Source organism: Hirundo rustica, chromosome 6 (genome assembly GCF_015227805.2).
Source record: "Hirundo rustica isolate bHirRus1 chromosome 6, bHirRus1.pri.v3, whole genome shotgun sequence".
NCBI lineage: Eukaryota > Metazoa > Chordata > Aves > Passeriformes > Hirundinidae > Hirundo > Hirundo rustica.
The window spans coordinates 2,180,226-2,208,053 of record NC_053455.1 but is presented as its reverse complement, the minus strand read 5'-3'; the positions used below and the strand labels follow the sequence as shown (position 1 = coordinate 2,208,053).

Below are 27,828 nucleotides of genomic sequence, written 5' to 3'. Positions count from 1 at the left end.
GGCAGAGGGTGACTTAAAAGTTTCTCTGTAGTTTTTATTACTTACAGCAGTAAGTTCAGTGCCATGGCGGGGGTGGGGGGTGGATCCTGGAGTGGATTTGAGGGAGCACGGGATCAGTGCAGGCAGCAGCTGGCATCACTTGATGTTTAAGAAGTCTCTGCAACAAGATGTAATAAATCTTACGCTGTGTCACTGACCCTCCTGTGCTGCGTCAGAGCCTGATTTGTGATCCCTGCCTGCGGGGCTGGGCTTGGAGCATCTCTGCGCCCAGGGCAAAGAGGAGCTGGTGTCCCCAGAGCCACCTCCCCAAGCCAAGGACAGGCTCAGGGCAGTGGGGAGCGATGGAAGTCCGGAAAGTGATGCCAGCAAACACCGTGGGGAGGGGAAGGAGCAGGGGGCAGGCAGCTCTGAGCTTGCAGCAGGAGAGGAGGCACCAGTGCAAGGAGGAGGCCAAGGCTCATCCTGTGCTCCCCCATTTCTGTGGAGCAGCACTTACTTCACCAGGGCAGGCAGCTCCGGGTTGAAGGAGATATAGTCGTGGCCCAAGCCCAGCTTTTCGGGAAAGGTAATGAACTTCACCTTGGATTTGTCCTTGTAGGCTTCACGTGCTGTCTCATAGAGCTGCCACGGGGTGGGAGCGTGGTCACTGCACGAGCAGGGGACCCCAAACCCCTTATGGGTCGTGGCCACCCCCTGTCTGGCCATTTCAGCCCCCCAAAGCCGGGCTCAAAGCCCGGGAGGCAGGAGCCCACCTTGCGTCCCAGCGCTGGGGGCAGGACGGTGTCATCCTCTGCGTGCAGGATGAGGAGGGGGCACTCCAGGACCTTCACACTGCAGGCAGCAAGCACAGCCCTGAGGACCCTCCCCAGAGCCAAGAGACCCCCAGGAGCCTCCCCAGTCCTTGGTAAAATTCCCACAGCACATTCCCTGGCATGGCAGCACCAAGCACCCTAAATCACCTTAACCCCCGGTTATAGGGTCAGCAGGTTTCAAAAATCCCCATAAATCAAACAGATTTTGGGCAGGCTGTGTGTGCCACAAGGAACAGGAGTGCCAAAAAAAGAGGGATGGTGGCCTGTGGACTTTGCTCAATAATCAAACATTATACAAATAAAAAGTCACTTTTGAAGCATGAGTAAGCTGGGTAAACAAAGGAGTGCAGGAATTTCGAGGGGGTGACTGACACCTCTCCTCGGCCAGGTGGTCCTGGCATCATTCCCACAGCCCCTGGGGTGTGCTGTGCCCCTTCCCACCAGGAACTCACTTCTCATCGCTGCGGAAGAACATTCCTGCCCGAGCCATGGAGTCCAGGATGAGGTACTCAAACCCCGGGAACTGCCGGTAGATCTGGCAGGGAGAGAGTTGGGGCCGTCACTGCTGGGGCACCCCACAGGCAGAGCCTGTCCCCAGCTGGGCACCCCAGAGCCCCCTCCTGTCACTGCTGGGGGACCCCCACAGGCAGAGCCCCAAGACTCACCTTGGTGATGGGAACGTTGGCACCCGCATCTCGGATGTTGGTGTAGGGAGACTCCAGGACCACGGCATCAACCTGGACCCCTGAGGGCAGAGTGGCCATGGCTTTGAGGGGCTGTCCCCGCTGCCAGGCTGCTGCCACACTGTTCTCCCAGGCTGCAGTGGGGCCAAGATGTCCCCACCCAGTAGGGAGGATAGGGAGGGCTCCTCATCTCCTCTGCGGCCCCAAAATCAGGCCAGGGCAGTGCAGAGCCTCAGGGTGACACTGCATGGGGACAGCCCGTCCATGCTGGCCCTCACCTCGCTCCTCCTGCAGTTTCCTCGCCGCATTGGTGGCAATCCTGCGACAGGAGAGGTGACAGTGAGGGGGAGCAGCAAAGCTCCCTCAGATTCCCCCGATTCCCCCTTGCTGGCTGCGTTTGCCTTTGCAGGGGCCTCTCCCAAGGAGCTGCTCCAAGCCCTTGGTCCGTCCCCAGGTGGCACCAGTCTGGCAGCAGTGTCACAGAGCATAGAGCGGGCTCTGGTGTGTCCTCATCCTGCCCCCTGCACCTACCCTGTCCCCAAGGAGTGTCCCCAGAAGAGGATGCTGCTGTTCCCACTCCGTGCTTTCGCCCAGTCGTAGAGTGCCAGGACATCTGTGGTGAAGCCGCTCTCTGAGGGGTGTCCAGTGGAGTCCCCATAGCCTGTGGGGGACACAGCCTGGTGTCACAGCCCTGGTGGGGACAGGCCCCAAGAACAGGATCACCCAGCAAGAGGCAGGGGGACAATTTTACCTCTGTAGTCGAGAGCCAGGATGTGGAAGTCAGCAGCCCCCATTGTCTGTCAGAGCAGCACCGAGTCATGTCCTGGCGGGGGATGCAGCCAGGACCCCCAGCACGGCCCGTCCCCTCTGCACAGGGTCCCTCTGGGCTCCCCAGAGCCCGCAGGAGCCCTACTCCCAGCAGCTCCCAGTGTCCCCACAGGCCGCCACTTACCTTCAAGAACTGGACGCGGTGACTCGCAGCCCTGATGGGGGAAATGGGGTTAGAGCTCGGGGACACCCCAAAGGACCCTCCCCTCCAGCACCAGCGCAGGGGAGGAACCAGGGCGACCTCATCCCAGGAGGGGAGAGCTGGACGCTGTGGGGCGAGCGGATTTTGACTTCTCCCTTTATTTTCCAGGGATTTTCCTGGGCTGCTGGGCTCAGAGACCACGGCAGCAGCCCCGGCCCCTGGCTGCTGCACGGAGCTTGCCGCTTCTCACCTCGGAGCAGCCACCCCGCCCTGGTGCTGGCCCTGCAGCAGCAGCTCAGGAGCTCACCTGGTGCCCCCGTTGCCGTGCAGGTAGATGATCACGGGGTGGGCATCGGCGAGAGCCTCCTCGTACCAGCGCCGGTCCTTGCCCCGCGCCTCGGCCCCTCTGCTGCCCGGCACCGTGTGCCTGCGGGGACGGCGGCGTGACCCCGGGGAATCCACCCGGGGAATTCCCCCCCTGGAATGCTGAGGGCATCCTGCTCACCAGACGCCGACCGTGACGCCCGGCTCGGTGGTGAGGTACAGGCTGACGGTGTTGTTCACCAGCAGCTCCGGCCGCCGAAAGTCCGCGAAGAAGGGGAAGGCCACTGCCGGGGGAAGCGCAGCCGTCAGCCGCGATCCCCCCAGCCGGCTGCTTTCATACAAAATCCCCTCCCAATCGTGATTGCTTTGAAGTTATCGAGGGCCAGGCCGAGGCAGGCGAGCTCAGCCCTCTGCCACCTCCTCCCACCCTTAATTTCCAGGCCGATGCCGAGCGTGCCCGGGCGTGTTGTGACTCCAGGGCCGGCAGCACCGCGTTATTAGAGCTTGCAAAAGGCGGGGAGAGCTCCCTCCGTGCCTCCTCCGCAAGCCCACGGCACGGCAGGAGCGGGGTAAGCGCTGTCCCGGTGCCACCCTGGCACGGTGCCACCCACGGGGGTTCTCCTGGCTGGGAAAGCCCCGGGATACTCACGGAAGTTCAGGTAGACAAATTTGGTGAGCAGGCCGGGGAAGAGGCGGATGAGGAAGGGCAGGGAGACGTAGGTGAGGAGCGGGGCCAGGAGGAGGGTGCGCAGCCACGGCAGCCTGGAGCGCTGGGCCCTGCGAGGGAGGCACTTGTCAGCACATTCCCCCATCCCGAGGGATTTGGGGTGCAGCGGAGCAGGCTCCCCGCTGCCGATCCCAGCCAAAGCGGTGGGTACAGCTTTTTCCTACAAGGGCCTGAGGCTGATCCCACTCCTTCTGGGCGTGGGAACTGAATCCTCGCAGCAGCGTTGTGCTTGGCTTTTGGGGACGGAGTCAAGGCCTCGGAGCAGCCCCAGGGTGGCACAGGGTGACAGAAGCCCAGATTTGGTGCCCTACGCCCTCCCACGGGGCGCCGGGAGGCAGGAAGGGCAGGGAACAGGAACGTGCCAGGGCTGGGAGCCGCGAGTCAAACCAGCAATCAGGAGACACCGAAACTCTGTGACAACACCCGGCGCGACACAGCCACAGCCACAGCCACAGCCCCGAGCCCGGCGTTAAGAGCTTCTGCAATACCCCAGGGACAGGGAGGAAGGTGTGGAATGGGCTTGGGGGTGATGTCCAGCACCCCCTCCAGCAGTGCCCTGCTCTGAAGGGCCGGGGGCCACATCCAGCTGCTCTGTGCAGCAGCCAGGCACAGCCCCGGCCCCCAGGTGGGGAAGGAAAGCCAAGAGCTGCAGCTTCCCCAGCATCAACGCCCCTCGTGGGCTGGAAAGCAGTCTGGGCACGGGGAATCGAGGGCAGAGGTTTGTGACGGGAGCCAGGCACGGCTCTGCAGGGTCAGCATCCCTCCCGCAGGAACAGCCGGAGCATTCCGGGAACGCCGCAGGACCCCAAGGAGGGATCGCACAAGGGGCGCCAGGGCGCGATGGCACCGGTCCCCGGGGGGAACGGGCACCTTTCCCGGGACGGTGTGGGACGGCACGAGCTGTGCCTCCCGAAATCCCAGCTCCCCCCCGGGCCATGGGTCTGAGCGGGGCAGGAATGCCCTGGAGAGGCCGCAGGGAATCGTCAGGAGCTGCTCTCGGGCTGCACCCAGCGCTCAGGGGCCGCCACCCTCGCACGGGTGACAGCCGCGGGTGACAGCGGCGGGGACAGGCCCACCCAGGGCACCTCGGCCAGCTGGCACGGGGGGCGAATGGGACAGCGGGGCGACGAGCCACAGCACGGCACCGGGGCGGGACACGGCCCCAGGACGGGACGGTGGCCGCGGCAGGGTGACGGAGGGACGCGCACGGGGTCACGGCGGCGGCAGGGTGGCACGGGGACACGGCGGCACTACGGAGTCACCCTTACGGCGGGACACGGCCGGGGACGGGGTGGCAGCGGGGACAGACACGGGGTCACGGCCGCAGCAGAGCGACCTGGCGTGGGGACACAGGAGCACAGGGTGACAGCTCCAGCAGGCCACGGCACGGGGGACAGCGCGTGGGGCGCGACAGGGGACACGGCCGGGGACGGGGGAGCACGGCGATGTCGCCACGGCGATGTCCCCACGGCGATGTCCCCACCCCAGGGTACTCACCGCGCCCCCCGGGCCCCGCCGGCTCTGCCCTCCGCCCGGCCAATGTCGCCGCTGTCGCCGCTGTCGCCGGCCCCGCCGCGACGCCGCATCGCTGCGCGCCCGACAGCGCCGGCAGGACACGCCCACCCCGGGGGACACGCCCACGTCACGGGGACACGGCCGTGTCACCAGGCCACGCCCAGGCACCGCCCGCCTGTCTCTTGTCACCCGGCCACGCCCACCGGCCACGCCCCCGACAGGGACAGGGCCACCCGCGGTGTCACCGCCCGACAGGGCTGCAGCTCCTGTCCCCAGAGCTGGGCGGGACCCCGGCGGTCCCCTCGTCCCCCCAGGGCTGGCCGCCCCTAGAGGGAAACCGTCAGGGTGGCAGTGCCCTGTCCCCAGGGGAGCCTAGGAGATCTGTGACCCTCTGTCCCCCAGGGACCTCAGGAGATCTGTGACCCTCTGTCCCCAAGGGACCTCAGGAGATCTGTGACCCTCTGTCCCCCAGGGACCCCAGGAGATCTGTGACCCTCTGTCCCCCAGGGACCCCAGGAGATCTGTGACCCTCTGTCCCCAAGGGACCCCAGGAGATCTGTGACCCTCTGTCCCCCAGGGACCTCAGGAGATCTGTGACCCTCTGTCCCCCAGGGACCCCAGGAAATCTGTGACCCTCTGTCCCCCAGGGATGGGCAGGTTTCAGGGGAACCCCAAAAATCTGCATCCCCCAGGGACCCCCGGGAGATCTGCAGCGCTCTGTGACCCAAAGCTGGGTGGGTTTAGAAGAGAGCCTGGAAAATCTGCCCAGAAGAGGCCAGGGGGAGCGTGGGGCCAGCAGTAAGGTGACACAGCAGGGAAAACAGCCTTGCCACAGGCGAGGGAAAGCTGCCGGGTTAAAAAAATGAAAAAAAAAAACATTTTAGAAGTGGTTCAAGGCTATACCTGGTGTCCCTAGGATTGAGCAGGAAGGGTGGAAACCTGCTGCTGTCCCTCCTCCCACTTGCAGCCCTGGCAGGATGAGTCAGCTGGGCCTTTTCGGGATGAAACTTCCCGCCGGGAAAGGAAGATCCAGCGGAATTCCCTGTGAAAGCCTGCCAGGTGCAGGAGGATGTGCTGCTGCAAGGCCACCCCTTGTGTCACCTCGCCTGTCAGCGGGGCCCACAGCAGGGACCCCATAAATCAGCTGTGGGAGGGCTGGGGACAAACCTTTTCCCAGAGGAGCAGCCACCCAGGCGGGCATTTGGAGCTGCTTTTAGCCATCTGCACTCCAAAGTAAGACCTGGGCTGCTGGGAATTGTGGAATCCCGGAATGGTTTGGGTTAAAGGGGCCTTGAAGACCATCCCATTCCAGCCCCTGCCATGTGCAGGGACACTTTCCACTGTCCCAGATTGCTCCAAACCCTGTCCAACCTGGCCTTGGACGCTTCCAGGGACCCAGGGGCAGCCGCAGCTTCTCTGCGAATCCTATTCCAGGACCTCCCCACCCTCCCAGGGAGCAATTCTTTCCCAATATCTCATCTCATCTCATCTCATCCCATCCTACCTCGCCAGCAAAATGCAAATCCAGATCCAAACAGGTCCGGCCGAAGCGGGGCCGTGGGCCGGCGCCTGCCTGCCTCCCCCTCAGCGGCTGTCGCAATGAGGTGGCACCAGCCAGCCCCGAGCCGCTCTTCCCACGGGGAATGACCAACACACCCAGCTGGTTTCACAGGCACAGAGCTTTTCCTTCCACCCCCGAGTTTCCCCCGTTCCCACTGAGCGCCGGAGCGGTGAATCCTCACGAAGATGATGGGAGAGGTGATCCCCAGCAGCTCCACAGGGATGGGCAAAGGTGCCAGGGGTGGGTCTGGAGCTCCTGAGGGCTGCAAGGGACTGGCACGGAGCTGGGGAAGCGCAGAGTTGTTCCGGCATGGAGAGCAAGCACCCAAATATTTCTCGCCGTGAGGAGCCAGCACGGCAAACGCGGCCAAACGCGAGGATGGGCTGAAGGGAAAATCCGACGAGGGAACGAGGCGGGATGGGGGCCCGGGAGGCGGCGCTGGGAAGGCGATCGTGCGCTGGGAGCCGGACGTGGGATGGCAGCAGCGAGCCGCGGGATCGGCCAGGATCAGCGGGGCTCGCCTTTGTTTTGCGCAAAAAAAAAAAAATAGCAAACTTTGGGCTTATGTCATCCCAAACTTCTCCCGGCACCAGCTGGGAGATGGGGAGGTTCCCTCCAGCTGTTGGGTTTTTGGTTTTGGTGGGGTTTTTTTTTTCCCCTTTTTTCCTTTGTTTATGTTTTGCTGATGATTTCATGGATTTTTTTGCTGATTTTTATTATTATTATTGTTGTTATTGGCTATTTTATGGCCTTCTTCCCCGTGTCCTGGCCGGGCTGAGGGGTTCCTGTGCTGGTAAAACCCCAGGAACGCCGGAGCAGCTCCCAGCTCCCCCCCACAGCCCGAGCTCCCCGTGCTGCAGCCGGACTTTTTCCTCGCCCCAGAACAAAGCGCCCCATTGTTCATGGAAAACGGGAAGGGAAGCGTGACGGAGCAGCCAGAGCCCAGCCGGGAGGGTGTTCCTGCAGGAGCCGGGCACCCACGGCCTCGCACGGGGGTCACCCAGTGCCAGCGCAGCCGCTGACCCCGATTTTGGGTGGCTCCGTGCCAGCCGTGCATCCATCGGCGGCTCACGTCCGGCAATCCCGGTGTTTCCCACGCGTCCCGATTTTTGTGACGGCGCGGGATGCTTGAGCCGAGGTTTCCTTCCACCATCCTGCAGCGCAGCTGCTCGCTGGGAAGGGGTGGGGAGGCTCCAAAAATAAGCTCCGTGTCCGGCACGGCTCCGGTGCAAACACGCTCCTCTCCGGTGGGAAAACCAGAGGGGGGGAAATAAAACCGGGATGTCTCTGCGAACAGCCGCTCCTAAAAACGAGTCAGGAATTTGCACTGGGACCATCAGCAGCGCTCCTGAGCAGGAGGGGGCTGCACATCGCTGTGGGATGGGGACACGGCGACACTGAGCGCGCTGCCTGTCCCCAGCGCACGCGTGTGGCTTTGTCGGGGGACAGGGGGGGGGGTTTCGGGGCTGTCACTTGGATTAGCGAGGAGGAGGAGGAGGGTGAGAGGGATAAAAGGTCCTGGCACTCGCCGGGCCCGCAACAAAACAAAGCACCAGATGGTTCCAACTTCAGCATAATACGCGGAGAAAAAGTGTTTGAACCGGGGCTGGAGAAGCAAATGTGGCGAGAGAGGGAGAAAGGGAAGAAAGAAAGAAAAACCCTCGGCGAGTGTCAGAGCCGAAGAAAGCGGCAGAGAAAAATGGCAAATGTTAAAAAGCGAGACAAAAAAGCCCTCGGCCGGCACAAAGCCACGGCTGCTGACATCTGTCCGGCAAAGCCTCTCGCCGAGGGCACTCCGGAGTCACCTTGCCTGGCTCCTGTCACCGCAGGGACACGGCCACATCCCCGGACGGGGCTTTGCCGGGTGCTGGGGACGCTGTGCCTGTGTCACCCCCGGCGCGGGTGGCAGTGGCGTGCCAGGTGACAGTGCGGCAGAGCTACCTCTAAATATTTCATTACGATCTTTCATTACAATCTTTCATTACAAAGTATCGTTACAATATTTCATTGCAATATTTCATTACAATACTTCATTAAAGTACTTTATTACAATACTTTTGAAGCTCTTTACGCCGTTACCTCCCGGCTCCCAGATGTCCTCGTGCGGTGACAAACCCACCCGTGGCTCTGCTGTGGGGTTTTAAGCCTGGTTTACGATCTGAGCGAGGTTCATGCAACCCTCTGTGGGAGGCTTTTGTGTGTTCCCCTCGCTCCTCCCCACGAAATTTCTTGAACCCCGCAGCCCGGAGCCGCCTTGAAAAAGGGAAGAAGGCTAAAAAGTCATCTCGCCCCTGGCCTTTTCACCAAAAAAAAAAAAAAAAGCAAAATAATCTCGTGCAGTTGCTCGAGAGCGGATTGCAGCGTGGGTGGAACCCCTTATTAGCCACCAGAGAATCCTGGGGACCGCGGGCTCCCTGCGGCTCGGCTGAGCAGGAGCGTGGGAGGGCGGTGGCTTCAGCTTCCAGCCGGGACTGCCGAGCTTTCAACGAGGCTCCGAGTTCTGCTGGTGCCCGTGGCTCGTGTGGCACCGCCCCGGTTTGGTGACACCCCCCCAAAGCGAGTGAGGGGCACGGGTGGGACAGGGCAGGGCCACCAGGGGTGCTGGCGTGGTGGAAGGGGTGGATGCCAGGGGCACTGCAGCCGTCCTGTGTCACGGTGACACAAAGAGACTCGGGATGTTGTCCCCCAGGCCCAGGGATGGCAGGGAGCTGGGGTGCCATGTCCCCAGGGTGGGGGACAGTGGGTGACACGGTACCCTGGCATGGCCGGGAGCCAGAGTGCCATGTCCCCAGGGTGGGGGACAGTGGGTGACACGGTACCCTGGCATGGCAGGGAGCCGGGGTGCCGTGTCCCCAGGGTGGGGGACAGTGGGTGACACGGTACTCTGGCATGGCCGGGAGTCGGGGTGCCATGTCCCCAGGGTGGGGGACAGGGGGTGACACGGTACCCTGGCATGGCAGGGAGCCGGGGTGCCGTGTCCCCAGGGTGGGGGACAGGGGGTGACACGGTACCCTGGCATGGCCAGGAGCCGGGGTGCCATGTCCCCAGGGTGGGGGACAGCGATGTGTTGCTGTGACCTTCAGGCGTGGGACAGCCCAGGTGATGTGCCATTGTTTTTTTGGGACAATGAGGAGCTGCAGGGCCATGTCCCCTGGGGTGCAGGACAGTGTGGAGCCGGGGTGATGCCACCCTGGGGTATAGGACAACAAGGACTCAGAGTGGTGTCCACTTGGCTTGTGGGACGATGAGAACCAAGGTGATGCCACCCTCGGGGACAGGACGCTGGGAGCTGGGGTGATGCCACCTTGGGGTGCAGGGCAGCAGGGAGCTGGGGTGATGCCACCCTGGGGTGAAGAATGATGGGAACTCAGGTGATGTCACCCTGGGGGACGGGACAGTTGGGAGCTGGGGTGATGCCACCTCGGGGCATGTGATGACAGGAGCTGTGACGATGCCATTTAGAGGGATGGGACACTCAAGAGCCGGGTGATGCCACTCTGAGGTGTGGGACAGTGGGGACCATGGTGGTGCCACCCTGGGGGACAGGACAGTGGAGAGCTGGGCTGATGCCACCCGCGGGTGGAGAACAGTCGGGAGATGGGATGATGTCCCCTGGGGTGCAGGATGATGGCAACCGAGGTGATGCCACTCCGGGGGGACCACTACATTGGGGACCGAGGTGCAGGACTACGGGAAGTTAGGGTGATGCCACCCCGGGGGGACATTACAGCGCCAAGTTGCGGCGATGCCACGCGGGCGTACGACAGCGGGGACACGCCGGTGCCGCGGGGCTGCGGGGGCGTTCCCGGGCGGCGCCGCACAAAGGCCGCCGGTCCCCCCGCCCCGGGGCCGCCCCCCGAGCCTCGGCCCAATAAACGCGGCCCTATTTGAACGCGGCGCCTCCCCCGGCCCCGCAACGCTCCGAGCGCTCCGCCAGCCCCGCCGCGCCCGCGGGCACCGGCAGCCGGTGAGGCCGGGACGGGTGCGGGGGCGGCTGCGGGGAAGGGCAGGAGGAAGGGGGAAGGGGTTATCCCGGAGCCCCGGGTGCGGGGGGAGCCCCGTCCGGCCCGGTCCCTCCTCCGCGGGCGGTGCCGGGGCGCTGCCCGCCCCTTCCCGTCCCTTCCCGGCGGGGCGGCCGCGTGTGCGGGGCTCCGGGACGGGCCGGGCCGGCGGGGAAGGGGAGCAGCGGCGAGGTGGGTGCCTGGGGAAGGAGGGGATCGTAACCAGAGGGCGCGGTGGGTGTTTCGGGGGTGTCTCTGGGTGGGTGCCGCGCCGGAGCCCCCGAGGTCCCCTTGGCGCCGGTGGCAGGGGTCCCGCGGGGTGACAGGGCAGCGCGTCCCTGCTCCCGGAGAGATGCTCCAAACGCTGGGAGCGGGTTCTGGAGCGCTCTGCCCGGGCTGAGCCGTGGAAGCAGGCGGCTGTGGCTGGAGGAATTAATAACAGCAGTTGTTTTGTCGCCGGCAAAGCTCTCGCTGTCACCAGGGTGGCAGACGGCATCTGCTGTCTGCTCACCCACCGCGGGCCGCTCTCCCTTGGAGCATCCCCGTAGGGAAAGCCAAAACCCCCAGCCTGGGAGGTTCCGGTGCTGGGGTTTTGCTGCATGGGGTGGGTGACAGTTCGGCTGTATCCTTGCTCATCCTCCTCATGCGCTCCCCAGAACGGAGCCGAGGGAAGGCTCCGGGCGCGTTCTCGCCGTGATTCAGCACGGCCCGGGTTTGCCGGGGCCGCCTCAGGTCTGAGCTCCGCGGGAATCGCCGAATCCCTCCTTTCCCTGCGCCGGGTAAATGACCGGCTCGCTTTGTTTACTTCTGAAATAATCAGCTTTGTGCCTCCACCTTGGGCTTTATCGCACCCCGAGTCGCTGCAGAGCGACTCCAGCCCCGATTTGCGAAATCAAACCAGATGGGCGCTTTGTTTTTCCTTGAGGGAGGGAAGGCTGGGAGTGAAAAGCCCTATTACAATGCAAATACCGGGCTGGCGTGAATATTCAAACCGCTGAGCTGCTCTGGGAAGCCCTTTACATAAATTTATCGTGCTTTTCCTACGCCATCGCCGCTTCTGGAGTGCGGCTTGGTTGACAGAATCGCCGCTCTCTGCCGACTTTGGAGGGTCTGGGGGCGTTTTTGGGGTGCAAAGGGAAAATTATGGTCAATGGGGAGGAGGAAGCGCCGGCTGTAAGGCTGACTCTGGTGGTGACCCCTGAAGAGCTGGGCGTGCTGTCAAGTGATTTACTGACGTTTAGGTGCTTCATTGTCCTTTTGGGTTCTGTTGTCCCCTCTCTCTTGGGTTTCTCGGTGTGACCCTTGGTGGGGCTGCGGCTCTGAGAGGGGACGGGAGCGCAGCGTGGGCTGAGCTGGGAATTGCCCCGACGCGGTTTGGGGATTTTGGGGTGGACGCAGGGCACCGAGCTCTTCTCTCTGGTGACCGGTGACAGCATCCAGGGAAGGGCTGGAGCTGTGTCAGGGTGGTTTAGGTTGGGTTTCAGGGAAAGGTGCTTCCCCCAGAGGGTGCTGGGCACTGCCCCAGGGAATGGGGACATTCCCGAGGCTGCCAGTGCTCCGGGAGCGTTTGGAACACGCTCTCAGGGGTGCCCAGGGTGGGATTGTCGGGGTGTCTGTGCAGGGCCTGGGATTGGGTTCCACCATCCCTGTGGGTCCCTTCCAGCTCAGGTCGTTCTGTGATTCAGCACAGCTGTGATGGATGCGATGGTTCATTAGGGGAAGGAGATAACGAGCGGGAGCCAGCCTCAGCTCTGCCTTTCCAGCAGGGGCTGGTTTGGGTGGCTGCTGGGCATCTCCTCTAAACCCCAGCGTTAAAAACTGGGCTCCTGGTGGGGTTTTGCCAGCTGTGTTCACATCACCGCGATTGTCACAGGCGCAGGGAAGGCGAAAGTTGCTTTAAAGCGTCCGAGTGTGGCCGAGCTCTCCGGGGCAGTGCCATCCCATGGAGCAGGTGCGTGTGTTTTTGGAGGTGGCCACAGCATGCTGCCCCGCTGGGTAATTACTGCTAATCACCAGGCCCTCATTAGAGTCGAGGCAATCAAGAGTAGCAGCAAAAGCAAGGTTTTCCTCGCTGTCCCTTGGAGCTGGTGATTTTCATGGAGGGCACGGTACCCATAGCCCTGGTTAGTGATGCGGCCCATGGGGGCATCCGGGTAGAGCATCCCCAAAATCTCCCTCTTGTGCAGCAGCAAATGGCATTTTGTGTTTTGTCTGGCGGGAGGTGTCCCCTGCCCGTCGCTGGAGGTTGGCACAAAGTGGCCTTTAAGATCCCTTCCAACTCAAGTAATTCTGGGATTCTGTAATTCACGCTGTTTACAAACAAATCCCCCTCCCACCCAAAAAAAAAAAAAAAAATAGGTAATTGTGCTAATTGTGGTGTTTTTCTTCCTTGCCGATGCCATTGATTGACCAGGTAATCTGTGTCTTCGTTAGCTCCAGGCTCAAGCTGATATTGATTCCGGGCACTTCATGTGCAAAGCAGTAATTGCTGTTTAAGCCTATATTGTTGGAGTTAAATTTAGCTGAGAGTTTAGTCCTGTCAGGCCCCTACATTGTGCTCCGTGAAGGTTATCTGGCTCTCGGGAGGGGGTGGGTTTAGAGGCAGGAAAGAAATGCCGGTGAAAACTTCCTCTCCTCGTCATCCCGGGGCACTCTGCTTCCCCGGGCCGGTACTAAAGAGAACAGAAACGAGGAATAACGTGGTGGTGACTCCCCTAAATCTGCGCTTCTCAGCTCAAGCTGGTCATTCCGGGGGGCTCGAAACCACACAGAAGGCCGGCAATAAATCTGCACGAAGTGCTGCCCAGCGCAGCGACCGGGGAGCCCCGGCTCAGCTGCTGCCTGCCTGCCCCTATTATCCCTGCCTCCCTCCTGCATCTCAGCTGCTGGCCCATCTGGAGCGGAGATGAAAGGCTGGCCTTTAATTCGGGCTTTGTGTGCCTCTGCTGTGTCCCCCCTTCCCTGCCACGGCCGCTGGAGGTGGCCGCTGATGCTGCTGACCTCATTATTTTGACTGCTGGGCGATGCCAGCTCCTCAGGTAGGAGGCTTGGGTGGGTTTGTTGTTTTTTTTTTATTTCTCACCCCCCCCCCCAAACTGTGGAAGCGTCGCTGAATAATTCAGGGAGGAGGCATCTTGGGTCACCTTGCGCAGCCGGCTGCGTGCCGGAGCCGCCTGCCTAAGATGGAGGAGGTTGTGCAGGATTGCGGGATCGCCGGGCTGCTGGCAGCTCCCTGACCGCAGGTAGGCAACCAGCCCTGGCCCTCTCTGCTCCTTCCCGGGGCTGGGAAGCGGGAGATCCCTTCCCCGGGCTCTGCAGGGCTCGTTGTGCCCCCCCCCTGAGCTCTGCCCGGCGCGGGGATGCGCGAGGCTGCCGCGGTCCCTTGCCAAAAACTCGCCCGGGGTGTAGGGCAGGTGTGGCCCACGCACCCGAGGCTCTTCTCCTTTAGGGATGGGTTGTGGGTTTTTCCTGCCGGTTTTATGGGCTCCCCCATGCTGGACTCGCCCAGGGTGAGGTTTTTGGGGCTCTCTGTTGTTGTGGCACTGAGAGGGGTGATCGCGGGGATGCTCGGGGATATACTGGGAGGTGGCGTTTAGCTCTCTGCGCTGACTGGGGAAACTGGTTCTGGCAGCCTAGCAGTAGGGTCAGGTGCTGGAGACGTCTCTAAGAGGGGGAAGAGGTGGCTGAGCCCGAAGAGAAGTTCAGAAGTGCTTGGGAAGCTCTGTGGGTTGGAGTCATCTCTGCTGTGAGGTTTGGGGTCACTGGGATGTGCAGGCGGGGCTCCCTGCCACTGTCAAGCCCTGTGGGTGCAGGTGGGAACTGGGAGTGGAAAACGAGTTTGTTGCCTTTTTCCTGCCTTCCACCTGAGGTTTTGGGTGCTGCCTCCTCCTCTGTGCCCCAGGTCGAAGGTGTCTGTGCCCCACAGTGCAGTGAGAAATCAGCTCGAGAGGGATTTGGGGGGGGGAAAATGGGACAGGGAGGGTGTGAGGCTCAGGTTGGAGGGGTTGTGTCCTCTCCCTGAAGTATCCACGGCCGTTCCTTGTCCGTGGCAGCGCAGGAGGAGGGACAGCCTGGCCCCGCATCCCCCAGCAGATGTGGGATCCGGGGGGTGCTCTGCCTCGGCATCTGCTCCTGCAGCCAGCGGAATCAAGGACACGGCTGCTGCAGTGCCTGCCCTGGAGATTTCCTGGCTCTTGGGCTGCAACTGGAGCGGCTCTGCTTGTTCTGGGATGTCCTGGAGTGCTGCTGGTGGCACAGGAACCCTGTGGGGAGCAGAGGGCACTGCCCCATGGCAGGGCTGGATGGGGAGGGGGCTCGGGAAGGACCCCCTGTTTGGGGGAGTGTGGCTGACACAGCCTGCAGCAGTCACAAACGCAGAATTCCCGTGGCTGGCTGGCTGTGGGGCTGTGGGTGAGGCTGGGGAAGCATTCCCAGTGTGCCCCGTTGGGTCCTTGGGACAGCAGGTCCCTGTCAGGCAAGGATGGTGACAGTGGTGGCACATCCACACCAAGGCTGTGTCGTGACGCTGCTGCCACCCAAAGCCAGCCAGGAGCCCTGGGCCAGGCTGAACAAACAGATCCAGCCAAATCCTTCATTTCAGACGGGAAATTTCCCTCTACTCCCCTGCCAGAGCAGCTCCTGGGGCCGTGATCCTCTGTTAGCAGTGGATGAGAGGGGAGAAAACTTGACTTGGAGAGGAAGACAAAGGCCTGAGACAAACTGGGGCTGGGCTTTGTGTGCTGGCGCAGAGCACCAGGTAGATTTTGGCTGTCCCCACGCTGGGGTCAGCTCTGCTCTGGGTTTGCTGCCTGTCAAACCCTTCTCTGCCTTCAGCCAGGGTTTGACCTGAAATAGCTGAGGGAGAGCAGCTCAGGGGGTGCTTGGCAGCTGGGCTTGATCCTGGAGGTTTTTTTCCCCAACCTCAAGCATTCCATGATCCCGTTTTTGGTGCAGGGGGTGGCCACGGTGACTGGCTGCCCTCGAGGGTCTGGGTTGGGGTCTGCAGCCCTTCGCTCCCTGTAGCTGCTGAGCTGTGGTTGGCTTGTTTGTCTTCTCACCAAAGCATCGCCTGCAACACCTGGGCATCGCTGGAGCTCCTGGGAGCAATCTTCCCCTGCAGCTGCTCCAGCTGAGCCCAAGGAGTCAGCGTGAGGTGGCACTCAGGGACAGGAACGTGCCACGTGGGGCTGGCCCGGCCACCTGGGCTGTCCCCTCCCCAGGGTTTGGCTCTGCAGGATTTTTCCTCTCGGTCTTTCTGCTCTGTGGCTTCTTCCCCCGGTGGGATGGGAGAGGCTGGAGCAGCAGGGGGGAACCCCTTCATGCAGCCAGCCAGCCTCGTGGGCACCTCCTGTGCCAGCCCTTGGGGTTTTCTGCTGTCCCAAGGCAGCGATGGTCACCTGGCCCGTCTGTTCCCGCAGGTGAGCGTGGCAGGCTATGGGATGGATGAAGCTGAGCAGGACCAGTATGAAGCTCGCCTCAAGGAGCTCTTCGACAGCTTCGACAGCACGGGCACGGGCTCCCTGGGGCAGGAGGAGCTCGCTGACCTCTGCCACATGCTGCACCTGGAGGAGGTGGCACCGGCCCTGCGGCAGACCCTCCTCCAAGGAAACCTCCTAGGCAGGGTAAGCGTCTGGGGAGCTGGAGGGGGCTGGGGCGGTGCCTGAGTGCGTGGAACGGGCTTGGGAAGGGACTGATGTCTGTGCTTTGTGTGTGCCCAGCGTTCCTGAGGCTCCGGTGGACTCCTGGGGTCTGGTTTGTTCAGGGCAGCTTCCAAGAGCAGAGTTGGTGGTAACAGGGAAGGGAACCGCTCTGTCTGCCCTGACTGGAGGTGGTCTGAAACTCGGGAAGCACCGCTTTAGGCTGAGCTTTGTGCCCTGCTGTGCTTCCCCGGTGTCCAGGGCCAGAGCGAGTGCCAGGTCCTGGCTGTCCTTGTGCTGGCATTTGGCTCACGCCGCGCCCGTGGCACCGGCTCCCGGTGCCGCTGGCCTGGGTCACCTCCCCACACCAGCTCACCCGGTGCTTGCACAATCTCTGAGCCACTTGGGATGGGACAAGGACCTAAATCCAGGCCTCGAGCCTGTGATTTAGGCTGGCTTAAGCTCTGGTTAGACTGGCAGGGCCGTGTGGGGTCACACACGTCTCTCTAAGGTGGAGAATATTGTCCCACTCGGGCAGACACTGTCTGAGACACCTTTGTCCACGTTACCTGGTGTTGGTGGCTTCCCAAAGCCTTTTTTTGTTGTTGTTGTGGTGGTACCTTTATGGAGTTAAATTCCAGGGCACTGAGCAGAAGCTGCTTGCCCTTGGGGGGATCTCCGCTTCAGCCTGGATGTCCTTGTGCTCTGCATTACATCACGCCGTGCTCAGAGCGCGTTAGATCCTTCCCTGGAAATCACCCTGAAATCCCATCACTGCTCATTAAAATCAGAGAGATGTGGGACAGGGCAGCCAGGCCTTTCAACAGAGAACAGCCATCCCGACTCCAATTTCCAGTCAAACTGCAGTTTTCACAAACGAAACAATTCCTTTAACGAACAAAGGAATTTTCCCTCCTTGCTCCTCTTCCTCGCCTGCCCTGGGGCTGTAGCTCTTCTGCTGACAGTGAGTGGAGCTGGAGCAGGGATGGATCCAGGTAGAGGTTGTTGACCTTTAGAGTTTGTGTGGCATTTTCTGGAGCACCAGAGATTTCCTGTGCTGCTCTGTCATCTTGAGCGTCCAGCGCTCGGGTGCTGTTATCAAAGAATCAGGGAATGGTTTGGAAGAACCTTAAAGCTCATGCAGTTCCAATCCCCTGCCATGGGCAGGGACACGTCCCACCTGCTCCAAGCCCTGTCCAACCCAGCCTTGGACACTTCCAGGGATCCAAGGGCAGCCACAGCTTCTCTGGGCACCCTGTGCCAGGGCCTCATCACCCTCCCAGCCAAGAATTCCATCCCAATATTGAATTTAAATCTATTTTCCTTCAGCTTGAAGCCATTTCCCCTTGTCCTGTCGCCCGGCTTTGCCACCTGTGGGATGGTGGCGTGGAGAGGAAGGGCAGATGTGGCTGTCACAGCTGCTCAGGGCACCAAAACAAAACCCCCCATCCAAACATGCCGAGCGCCGGGTCGCGCTCACCCCATGCCAGCCTGGAGCTCCGTCCCTGCAAGGCACGAGGCTTCCCGTTTTATTTCAGCCTCCCCTTTGTCTCTGGGGCTGGTTCTCCCTCCCAGCCCGCCTCAGGAGCCTCGGCACGGTCTTTGTCCGCAGCAAAGTCTGGATTTCATGGCCCTTGGGCTTTCCTGGGGTCTCGCGGCGAGAGCGGCAGCGAACGCGTCACACCCTGAGCACGGACTTGTTGCACCTGCCCCTCCAGCCCCTCTCTGCAGATGGCCCCAGCCTTTGTTTGCCTGCACTTCCAGGGATTTATGGCAGGGCACCGGGGAGGGGGGCAGCGGGGGAAGGTTTTGTCCGCTCGGGGGCATCTCGCCGGGGCCACGTGCTCGCCTTTGTGCCGGGGGCTCTGCTCCGGGGACGAGGGCTCTGGGGTCCTGCATTGGAAGGGGACCTCAAAGATCACCTGGTTCCAGCCAGGGCGGGGACTGGGAGCTGAGCTGGCATCCGGGGAGGGGCTGGAGGTGCCGCCTGCCCTGTGATGGTTTGGGGGTTGTTGGGGTCTGGTGTGGGGATGGAAATCCTGCCCTGACTCGTGGCAGAGCCGGGCCCCTGCGGAGCTGTTGTCCAGAGGTGACGCTCCCTGCCAGTGCTGGCGTTCCTCGGGAAGGCTGTTTTCCCTCACCCAGGATGGCAGGAGTGTGGGGGTGGGTGTGGCTGGGCCTGTCTGTCTGTCTGTCCTCTCTGTGCCCTTTAATTAGCAGCAAACCAGAGGTGTCTTGGGGACAGTGATGTGCAGGGATGGGGCGAAGCCCTGGAAGTGTCCCAGGCCGGGTTGGAGCAACCTGGGCAAGTGCAAGGTGTCCCTGCCCACGGCAGGGGGTGGGATGAGATGAGCTTTAAGGTCCTTTGCACCCCAAATCCTTGTGGGGTTCTGTGAGGTCGGGCACCTCCTGGGGCCTGTCCTTGGCGCTGTCCTTGGGCAGGGATGGGGAGCTCCGGTTTCAGCTGCAGCGCTGCGTTCACAGCCCGCAGCAAGGACAGCCTGGCTGCCTGTCACTACCAGCTCCCTTCAGTGCCACAGGTCGTGCTGTGACCTCTTGCAAAATCCCCTCCCGCCGTTCCCCTTCAGTGCTCTGTGGGGTTTTCCGTGCCCCCCACATTGGAGCCTTGGGGCCGGGGCTGCCCTGGTATGGCTTGTTAGGGCCTGGAGGAAGGGCTGGAGCTGAGCCAGGGGAAGTTTGGGTTGGATTTCATGGAAAGGTTCTTCCCCCAGAAGGTGCTGCCCAGGCTCCCCAGGGACTGGTGACATTCCCGTGGCTGCCAGAGCTCCAGGAGTGTTTGGACATCCACCAACGATGCCCAGGGTGGGATTGCTGGGGTGTCCGTGCAGGGCCAGGAGCTGGATTGCACCGTCCCCGTGGATCAGGATATTCTGTGATTCTGTACCTCCCCCAGCACACATTTCCCTGGCTGGGAGGAGTTCCCAGGCAGGGACGGAGCTCTGGGCTCAGGGGCAGAGCTGGAAGGAGCCCGGTCTGTGCCGGGAGCTCCGGGACGCCGCGGGGAGCAGCGGGTACCTTGGCACAGGGCGCGCAGCTCTCTCTGGTGCTCATCAGTCACGCCTTGGCTGCCAGGAGGAGCCGGGGTTGCTCAGCAGCAGAGGCTCTGGTTGGTCCCTGGCTGCCCTGAGGAGGCTGTGGTGTGTGTTTGCCTTGTTTGCCTCTGGTTTCTGTGCTGTGGGAAAGCTCTCTCCTCGCCGGGGAGCTGCCCCGGCTCAGGGGTGCGCGTGCTGTCCCCGCTCCTGGGTTGTGCATCGCCTTCCAAAGCCCCATCGCCTCCTGCCCGCTTGGGATCAGCCCCAAATCGCTGAGAGACCCCCACGAGCAGGCACAAATCAGCAGCACCAAGCCAGAACCGTGCATCAGAGCGGTTTGGGTCGGAAGGGAGCTCAAAGCCCATCCGGTTCCGCTCCTTGCCGTGGGCAGGGGCACCTTCCACTGTCCCAGGGTGCTCCAGGCCCATCCAGCCTGGCCTTGGACGCTGCCAGGGATGGGGAGCCTGTGCCAGGGTCTCCCCACCCTCACAGGAGGATTCCTGCAGCGTTTGTGGCTTTGCTGTCCCTTGCCTGCCTCGTGCTCAGCCCGGCTCTGATTTTATCGGCGGTGTTTCTCCAGCTCTCTGTGCCCTCTCTGCGTGCAGACACGCCACCTCCAAGGTCACACGTGCACCACAGGCCGGTTTGGCTGCTTCTCTGGTGTTAGGAGAACCTCTGGCTCATCCTGGGGAAACATCTCCTCACCCCACCTCCAGAGTGAGGAGGGCGTTGGGGAACCCCCTGTGCTGCTGCTGATTTGCATTTGAAATCCTGCTGTGCAGCACAGGAGCGTGGCCACATCCTGCTCCACAGCCTGATCTTCCACAGGCTCCTTTGGATGTCGTGGTCACGGCAAAATCAGCGTGTGAGCACAGGGCCGGGGACATCTCTGCTTGCGCAGCCGAGCGAGGGCTCAGCTCTTCCTCCTCCTCCTCATTAGTGCATTAGTCCTGGGGCTCGTTATGCAGAGCAGGTGATGGCAGGGGTGCTGCACACCTGCCCAGATGCTTTGGCTTTATTTAATTCCCTGTGTTTGCATGAGGGATGCAAAGTGGATCTGGTTTTCTTGCTGCTGCGAGGTCCCATCCAGGGGCTGTTGTCACAGTTCTCATCCTGAGAGGATCCCAACCTGGAATTTGAGCACCCTCATCTTTTATTCGTCCTCATTTCGTTCTAAATGTCAAGTTTTGGTGGTGTGTTTTTTTTTTTTAATCAGGGAAATTCTCCTGTCTCTGCAAACTGTCCTTTTTGAAGTGCACCAGTGTCTGGAAATGGATGGCAGCAATTAGTATTCAGATGAAGGCATTCCTGACGAGCTTCTCTGCCAAACGTATTTTTTAATTGTGTTTAAAAAAACACGTTTCCAATTGTTCAAAGCCTCGGGGGTGATTGGCACCGAGCTGAGCTGTGAGGTGCTGCCCTGCACCTCCGTGGCTCACCTGCATCCCCTCCCTACCAGGGAGCTTATTGGTATTTTTTTTTTTGTGCTTTCTTGACCCCCCCCCCAAAAACAGGCTGGCCAACTTCAGACCTGAACTTTGCTGCTTGTGCCTCCCCCAGCAGCGTGAAAACCCCTCTGTCCCTCCAGAGCAGCCTCGCTGGGTTTCTTTAAATACAAAAATCTTTTGTTCTGCGCTAAAAAAAAAAAAAAAAAAATTCTTCCCAGATTTATTTTAGCCGAAAGAAACGGTAGCAGGCAGCTCTGCCTCGCCACTGACCCATGTCAAATAGCTCGTCCAGCTGTCCCCCACGGCTGGAATTGCCTGGAATTGCTGACATTCCCGGCACGCCTGGGGAGGATGCCGCAGTTTCTTTGTGGCTGTTCGTGCCTGGGAGGCAGAAGGCTTTCCAGGAAGGCACAGATGGGGGAAAAAAAAACCAAAAATGAGGGGGGAAAAAAGCTCCCTCTCCGTGGCAGGATGGTGTCTCTGCTTTTCCCAGCTAAGCTCCCTCCAGGCCTGGTGTTCCTCGTTCAGCCCCTTGCAGGAGCTGCCATGGGAAGGGAGGGATTTTTCTGCCACCCACATTGGGAAGTTTGCTGTTTGAAGCTTAATTAGGGCAGTGGAGCATTTTCACAATGGGGTATTCATCGCTGATCAGGAACGGTCTCGTTGTAGGAGCCCCTGGCCAGGTCACCTCAGGTGATGGAGATGTTCCCTGCTGCTTTGGACACGTTGTTCTGGCTTCTTGCGCCATGGAAAAACCCACCCAGTGCATGAAATCTGTGCCTTTGGGTCCTTCTGCGGCAGCAGTGATTCCTCCCCCGTGCCCACAGGTGCTGCCTGTCCCGTGCTGTCACTTCTCCAGGGTTCCTTCGTGCCCCTTGCCGAGGCTGTTGGCACAGGGGTGGTGATCTGAGCGATTCCCACTGCTGCCCATCCTCCTGCTGGATTATTTCCCTCATATTTAACTCCCTGCACCACCTGATTTCCTCTTTTCTTCCTTTTTTTTTTTTGGTGTTTGGTTTTTTTTTCCCACAGGTCCACTTTGAACAGTTTAAAGAAGCACTTATCCTCATCTTATCCAGAACCCTGTCAAATGAAGAGCACTTCCAAGAACCAGGTAAATAATGAGATTACCTAAAATACTTCATTTTCCGTGGCAAAGAGGGAGAGCTTTAGAAGTCCATTCTGTTTCCTTGTGTCTGGGATGAGCAGGGGGTAGGAAGCTTCTGTCCTTCTCCCAGGAAGCAGTCAGGCTGCTCCAGAGGTGCTCCTGAACCACTGAAACCCTTGAGGAACCGGGCTGGGGCTGACCAGAGAATTCCAGGATGGTTTGAGTGGGCAGGGACACCTTCCGCTGTCCCAGGTTGCTCTAAGTCCCATCCAGCCTGGCCTTGGACACTTCCAGGGGTCCAGGGGCAGTGCTGTGAGTCCTCAGTGTCCCGGTGTTTTGCTTTGTTTCAGTGTGCCTTGAAAATGTGGCTTTTTTTAGGCTTTTCCTTGGCAGGAAATGCCGTTTCATCTTCCGTGTTTTCCACTGCACCGGGGACTGGGAGCCCTGGGAGCCGTGGTGAGGGCTGAGCCCCTGCAGCTCCTGTCACACCTGTATGTAAATCCCTAATCCTGTCTTTGGAGCAGCAGGGGAGCCAAAATCCCCCAAGGAGAAAACAGCTTAGCGAAGGGGGAGAGGGAATTCTCCAGGTTTCCTCTCCTGGAGCATCCCACTCCGGAGAGAGCATCCTGCCAGCAAAACGACAACTTCCCCCTTTAAACAGGCTGCAGGAACCTCAGGGCTGGAGAGGTGTGATTGAGGGGTTATTCTTCTTTCCCACCTCTCTTTTCCAAAGCTCTTTAATGCTCCGAGAGGGCCGATGGCAGCTCTAGCGCCCGGCGTTCCTTGGCGGAATTCCCAAATTCCCGTGGCTGCTCGGGGTTGGGGAGGGGAGAGCATCCCTTCCAGCCCTTTGGGAAGGAGCTGGCACCAAGAGCAGGAGGCAACCCCAGCGAGCCAGAGCTAATCCAGCATTTTTTGGGCTATCACGTGGCTGAGAAGCTCCGGCGTGATCAAAATGTAAATAAATCTTCCAGAATCGGGCTGAATTTTGGGGTCCTCTCAGGGAAAAAAGGACAAGTCCCCTCCTTGGGGACGCTCCTGTCAGCTGGGCTTGGAACGGCAGGAAGTCAAAGGCACAGGTAGGGGAGGCAGAGGCAGGCGGGCCCGGGAGGCATTTTATTTTTAATGCGTTTTGACGGCTCGGTTAACGCCGAAGTCTTTGCTTCTTTTAATTTAGATCAAACTGGGAGATTTGGGGAACAAGCTGCTTTGTGCTGGTGGTGTCAAACTGTCACAGGAGCGTGGAAATGCTGGTGCTCCAGCCCGCCCCGGGCTTGGGGGGGGGGAAAAAAATTGAGTTAAGAGCTCTAAATTGTGTCATTTAAATGAAAATTTCATTTGGGCTTGGGTGGGAGCGGGGGGAAGCAGCGATTTTTAAGGCAGTTTGCAGCATCTGGGAAGTTTGCTGTGTGGAAGGAGGTGGCTGTGATGGTTTTATCTGGGGATTTGGGCGATGGGGAGGTCACTGGAGGGCTCGTGGCTCCGTGCTGCAGCCCCAGACTGGCCGTGTGTGACGCGGCCAAGGGGATGTCACATCCTCGTCCCCGTGGGTGCTGTCAGCTCAGGGAGGAGGGTTTGGCACCAGGAGGGTGACAGGAAGGACGTGGAGCTGTTGGAGGCACCTCTGCTGTGAGGAAAGGCTCAGAGAATTGGGATTGCCCAGGCTGGACGGGAGCAGCCTTGGGAACACCTTCCAGTACCTGAAGGGAGCCAAGAGGAAACAGGGAAAGGGATTATTGGCAAGGAGAAATGGCTTGGGACTGCCAGAGGGCAGGGAGGGATGGGATGTTGGGAAGGAATTCCTGGCTGGGAGGGTGGGGAGGCCCTGGAAGAAGCTGTGGCTGCCCCTGGAGCCCTGGCAGTGCCCAAGGCCAGGTTGGGTGAGGCTTGGAGCAGCCTGGGATGGTGGGAGGTGTCCCCGCCATGGCAGGGGTGGTTCTCAAGATCTCTTCCACCCAAACTGATCCTGTGCCAGGCTCTGGGGTCCCAGCAGGAGCCAGGGGCTGGGGACAGGGAACGAGAAGTGCTGCAGTTCCTGCAGAAGCAGCAGAAGGGGTTTCCTCCTTGCGGGTGGGAGAAGCGCTCAGGCTTGCAGAGAGCAGCTGATATATTTATATATATTTTTTTTTTCCTTGGCAAAGAGGCTGGATTCCCTCTGCAAAGGCAAGACTGGCAGGGATGGACGGTGCTGCAGGCTGGGAAGCAGCCCTGGAAACCGAGGCAGGCAGAGTTCCAGAGCTGCTGCCATCAGCTCTGTCCCCTCGAGGGTGACAGTGGGGGGACACAGACCCAGCTGTGTCCCAGCTGGGCAAAGCCTGGCTCTGCTGGGAAGAGGGATGGGGAGATTCCAGGAAAAGCAGGAAAAGGCTTGAGTGTGGTTTAAAATAATCACTGTTTTATGTCTTGAGACCCCGTGGAACCGGGCTGGGCGCTGCTGCCACCGCTGCTCTTTGTCCACTGCAGCAGTGAAGGGGGGTTCTTGGGGGCAATAAAATAGATTTAAGGGTGGAGAAAGGAAGGAAAGACAAAAAAAAACCAGTTGTGTGGGTGATTAGGGGGGAGAAAAAAAAAAAAATCAGGCTTTTTTTCCTCCCCATTATAGCAAATAAGTGCATGGAAGCTGGGCTAGGGAGGGATTACTGGGGTGGAGTGCAGGATTACAGGAACACCCAGGAGAAATTAAAGAGCTGCTTGACGCCATCGTCCCTACGGTCATGAGGGGGTTTGGGATTTTTTTTTCCCTTCCTTTTTTTTTTTTCCTTCTCCTTCTGGAGACAACAGAAGTGCTCTCCCAAAAGGAGCTGGGATAAAACCAGTGGCACAGCCCAGCCAGGGGTGGTTGATGCCATGGAGCATTTTTGAGTCCAAACCCATGGATTTTTGGATTGTGGCGACCCAGCCACGGCTCCTCTCCCCCTCCACTGCTGAGCCTGAGTTATGAGATGGGACTTGGAGGAGTTCAGACGTACCTGGTGTGCCTGAGGGGATTAGGATTTAGCACATCCTGGCTGCCCTGTGCTTCGCCCAGCAGATGGAACATCCCTCCCTTCCGAATCTTAAGCAGCAGAGAAATGAATTTCTGGGATTGTGGGATGAGGGTCTTCCTGCTCTAAACCCCCTTTTGTCTGCGCTGCAGGGCTTTGATGCCGGGCCCAGGGAAGGGGAGCCCCCCCTCTCTCTCCCCATCTGAGGGCAGAGCAGGATTTTGAAATGACTTATCTGGTGCAGAAAGGCAGAAAATCAAGTGTAAATCTCCAGCCACGGAGACGTTTCCTGGACGGGGGGAGCGAGGGAGGGAGTTGATGGTTTTAAATCACGGAGGTCTCGTGAAATGCAGACTTTGGGGGGGGCTGTTTCATTTCAGGGGGCACTCTGAGGGCCACAAACCCTCTGGGCAGCGGGCAGGAGGGTGAGAGGCTGCTTCTCTCAGCCTCCTCCTCTTGCCCCCAGCCTGGGGGCAGTTCAGGGGGCACATCAGACCCCGGTGTCTAATTAAACACCAGCTCTGGAGTGGGTTTTACTAAGCCTGTGCTTTGCCGAGGGCTGGAGGAAGCAGGGAGGGCTCCACCTATTTTATTTTTTTCTCTCTCTCTTTTATTTTTTTTTTTTTTTTTTTCCCCTTTCTTGGTGATTTATCAGCCACACAGTAGCGGGGGTCTGAGCAGCAGCACCTCACCTTGCTCTTGAGGAGAAGAGTGGGTTCCAGAGCAGCTTCTCCTCTGTTCAGGGAGATACTTGTGATATTTTTTGGGGTAAACAGCTCACAGGGCTGTCTCCTGAGTATCTGCTTCAGTGAGAGGCTTGGTTTTGACATGTCCTTCGTGCTCCCCCTGTGCCTCTGGAAGCACCTGTGGGTTGAGCAGCTTTTCCATCTAAGGCTTGGTGACCTCGGAGGTCTTCTCCAACCCTGACGGTTCTCTAACCCTTCCTCCTCAGTTTTGGCTGGGAGCGAGAGCCTGTTCAGCTCATCAGGGAACTTCCTGCACTCAGGCTGCTTTTTGCTTTTGTGCCTGTGTGCTCAGCATTCCCTAAATATCGGGCATGGTGGGAACATCAGGGGCAGCTGCTGTGCAGGGGGTTTGGGTTGGGAAAGCAGGAGATGGAGAGGCTGAGAGGATGCTGCAGGTGTGGGAGGTATCAGTGCCCACCTGCTAGAGGGGTGACGGTGCTGGAAAGGAGAGGGATTTGTGCTCCCAGGGGTGGGGCTGCAGGATGTGAGCAGGGAAGAGCTGTAACCCAGCGCTAACAAAAGCACCCTGGCTCTGGAAAGGGGGTTTCAGGGTGCCTGGGCTGGGATCCCCTCAGCAGCTGGGCTGGTTTGGAAGCTGGAGCCAACTTTGTTCTCCTCACGCCGTGAAGGGTCACCTTTCCCTCCCGGGGATGTTCTGGAGCTTCACAGTTTTTTTTTTTAATTACAAAAGGCAAACAAGCTCACCTGTGGTGCTCAGAGCAAAGAGGAGAGAGAAATCAGCTGCCAGCCTGCAAAACTGCTTAAAGCACAGAAGTGGGGAGATGCTCCCCTTGTTCCCGTGCTCGCAGGGGGCACAGCGTGATGGCACTTGTGTTTTAGAGTCACAGAGCAGTGTGGGTGGGAAGGGACTTGAAAAACCATCGCATTCCAACCCCCTGGCACCAGCAGGAGCACCTTCCACTGCCCCACTGAACGCCCAGCTGCAGCAGTGGGTGAACACAGTCAGTGTGGCGGGGTTGGAGGCAGGATTCTGGGGGGAAATCCAGAAGGAAATTCAGCTGTAGCTTCGCTATTGCTGAATTCCAGCTTCTTCCCCTTCCTCCATCTCTCCGAAGACAGATGGAGGTATGGTGTCTGTCTTAGGAATAATAAAAATGATTTCTGAAGGAAAACAAAGCCCCCAGCCCTCTCTCGTGCTGGAGGGAGAAAATAACTGGGTGAATGAGTAGCCACAAATATTAGCATTTCAGAGAGAGCTGCTGGATGGAGATTGTTCACCACCGGGCGGGCTTTAATAGGAGTGATAAGGTTTCCTTTTGTTCTGGGGCTCTTCCTTAATCAGCCTGTCTCCTCCTGATTTTTCTATCGGCGCGCTCCATCGCCCAACTTTCATGTGCTGAGTCCCAGCTGCGGCAAATCTTGTTAAAATGGCCTCGTTCAAACACGGGCGCCGGGTTCGTTCCCTGGAGCTGCTCCGCGGCTGGATGGAGCGCGGGGCTGCAGGAATCAAAGCTCTCCTCCAGCCTGTGTATTTTATAATTCATTGCATAGCTAAGTTGTGGAATATATATATATATATTTTTTTTTTCTTCCTCCCTCTAACAAGCTCGAAGCCTTTTCTTCCATATCTAAAGGAATATTATCCAAGGAGGCATTTGGAGACCTGCTGTATCCTTTGTCAGTGGTGGAACAGCTTCCCTGGGCCTTATTAGTATTGCACTCCTGCATTTCTTTTATATCAGAGCCCTCTGCAAATAAAATTTTCAGAAGCTGCTGCTCTCGCCACCGCGAGTGGCAGCAAATAAAAGATGATGGAGGTCCTGGGGGGGTTTCTGCAGTCAGGTTAGCAAACACTGAGACAAAGGGTGGCACGGAGCCTTCCCCTAATTGAATCCCTGGTTAATTTGGCGCTTGGTTTAATTTGCCCCCCGCTCCAGACGTCGGAGGATTCTGGCTGAAAACAGCCCAAAACGTGCTTATTTATTTTTTGTTTTGATCCTCGCCTGCGAGTGCTCCGGGATAATTCAGTCCCCGAAGGCAGGAGCTTGCTGGGGGAAGCTGGAGCCGGGGAATGTGGAGCCCCTGTAATTAGATGACGACTCCAAAGGGTTATTTAGATCTTGCAGTTGGCTTTGGCCGCTCAGCACAGGCTGGGACCTGCCCCACTGTCGCCGGGATCAGCTGCTCCCGTCGGCCCCTCGAGAGGCTCCGAACTCGCCCGATGTTTTTCCGCTTGCCCGGGTGTTGGGGCGTTTTTAATGGAGCTGAAATTCAAGCCCACGGAAAGCAGCGGCGGCCG

At 59.7% G+C, this 27,828-nt stretch overlaps 2 protein-coding genes across 8 annotated transcripts in view; one reads left to right on the top strand and one right to left on the bottom strand.

Annotated features, from left to right (window-relative positions):
• Positions 1–8: 8 nt before the first annotated feature.
• ABHD12B (abhydrolase domain containing 12B) lies at positions 9–5,102 on the bottom strand. Its single transcript, XM_040067189.1, has 13 exons — positions 5,014–5,102; positions 3,439–3,566; positions 2,971–3,073; positions 2,773–2,892; positions 2,448–2,478; positions 2,247–2,292; positions 2,027–2,156; positions 1,774–1,814; positions 1,478–1,557; positions 1,265–1,347; positions 753–831; positions 497–621; positions 9–157 (listed from the first exon to the last, which is right to left on the bottom strand). Exons 1-13 carry the CDS (start codon positions 5,100–5,102, stop codon positions 136–138), a joined length of 1,077 nt encoding a protein of 358 aa, XP_039923123.1. The 3' UTR covers positions 9–135.
• Positions 5,103–10,509: 5,407 nt separating this feature from the next.
• Positions 10,510–27,828, top strand: part of NIN (ninein) — a 58,221-nt gene continuing 40,902 nt past the window's right edge. For 3 of the 7 annotated variants that reach the window (XM_040067747.2, XM_040067740.2, XM_040067748.2), the window contains exons 1-3: positions 10,510–10,559; positions 16,011–16,214; positions 21,763–21,844. In XM_040067747.2, coding sequence (XP_039923681.1) covers positions 16,032–16,214; positions 21,763–21,844 — 265 coding nt within the window. In that variant the 5' untranslated portion in view covers positions 10,510–10,559; positions 16,011–16,031. Of the gene's footprint in view, positions 10,560–10,730; positions 10,786–13,778; positions 13,836–16,010; positions 16,215–21,762; positions 21,845–27,828 lie in introns of those variants that run through there. The other 4 variants (XM_040067741.2, XM_040067743.2, XM_040067746.2 and 1 more) reach the window with 2 other exon arrangements.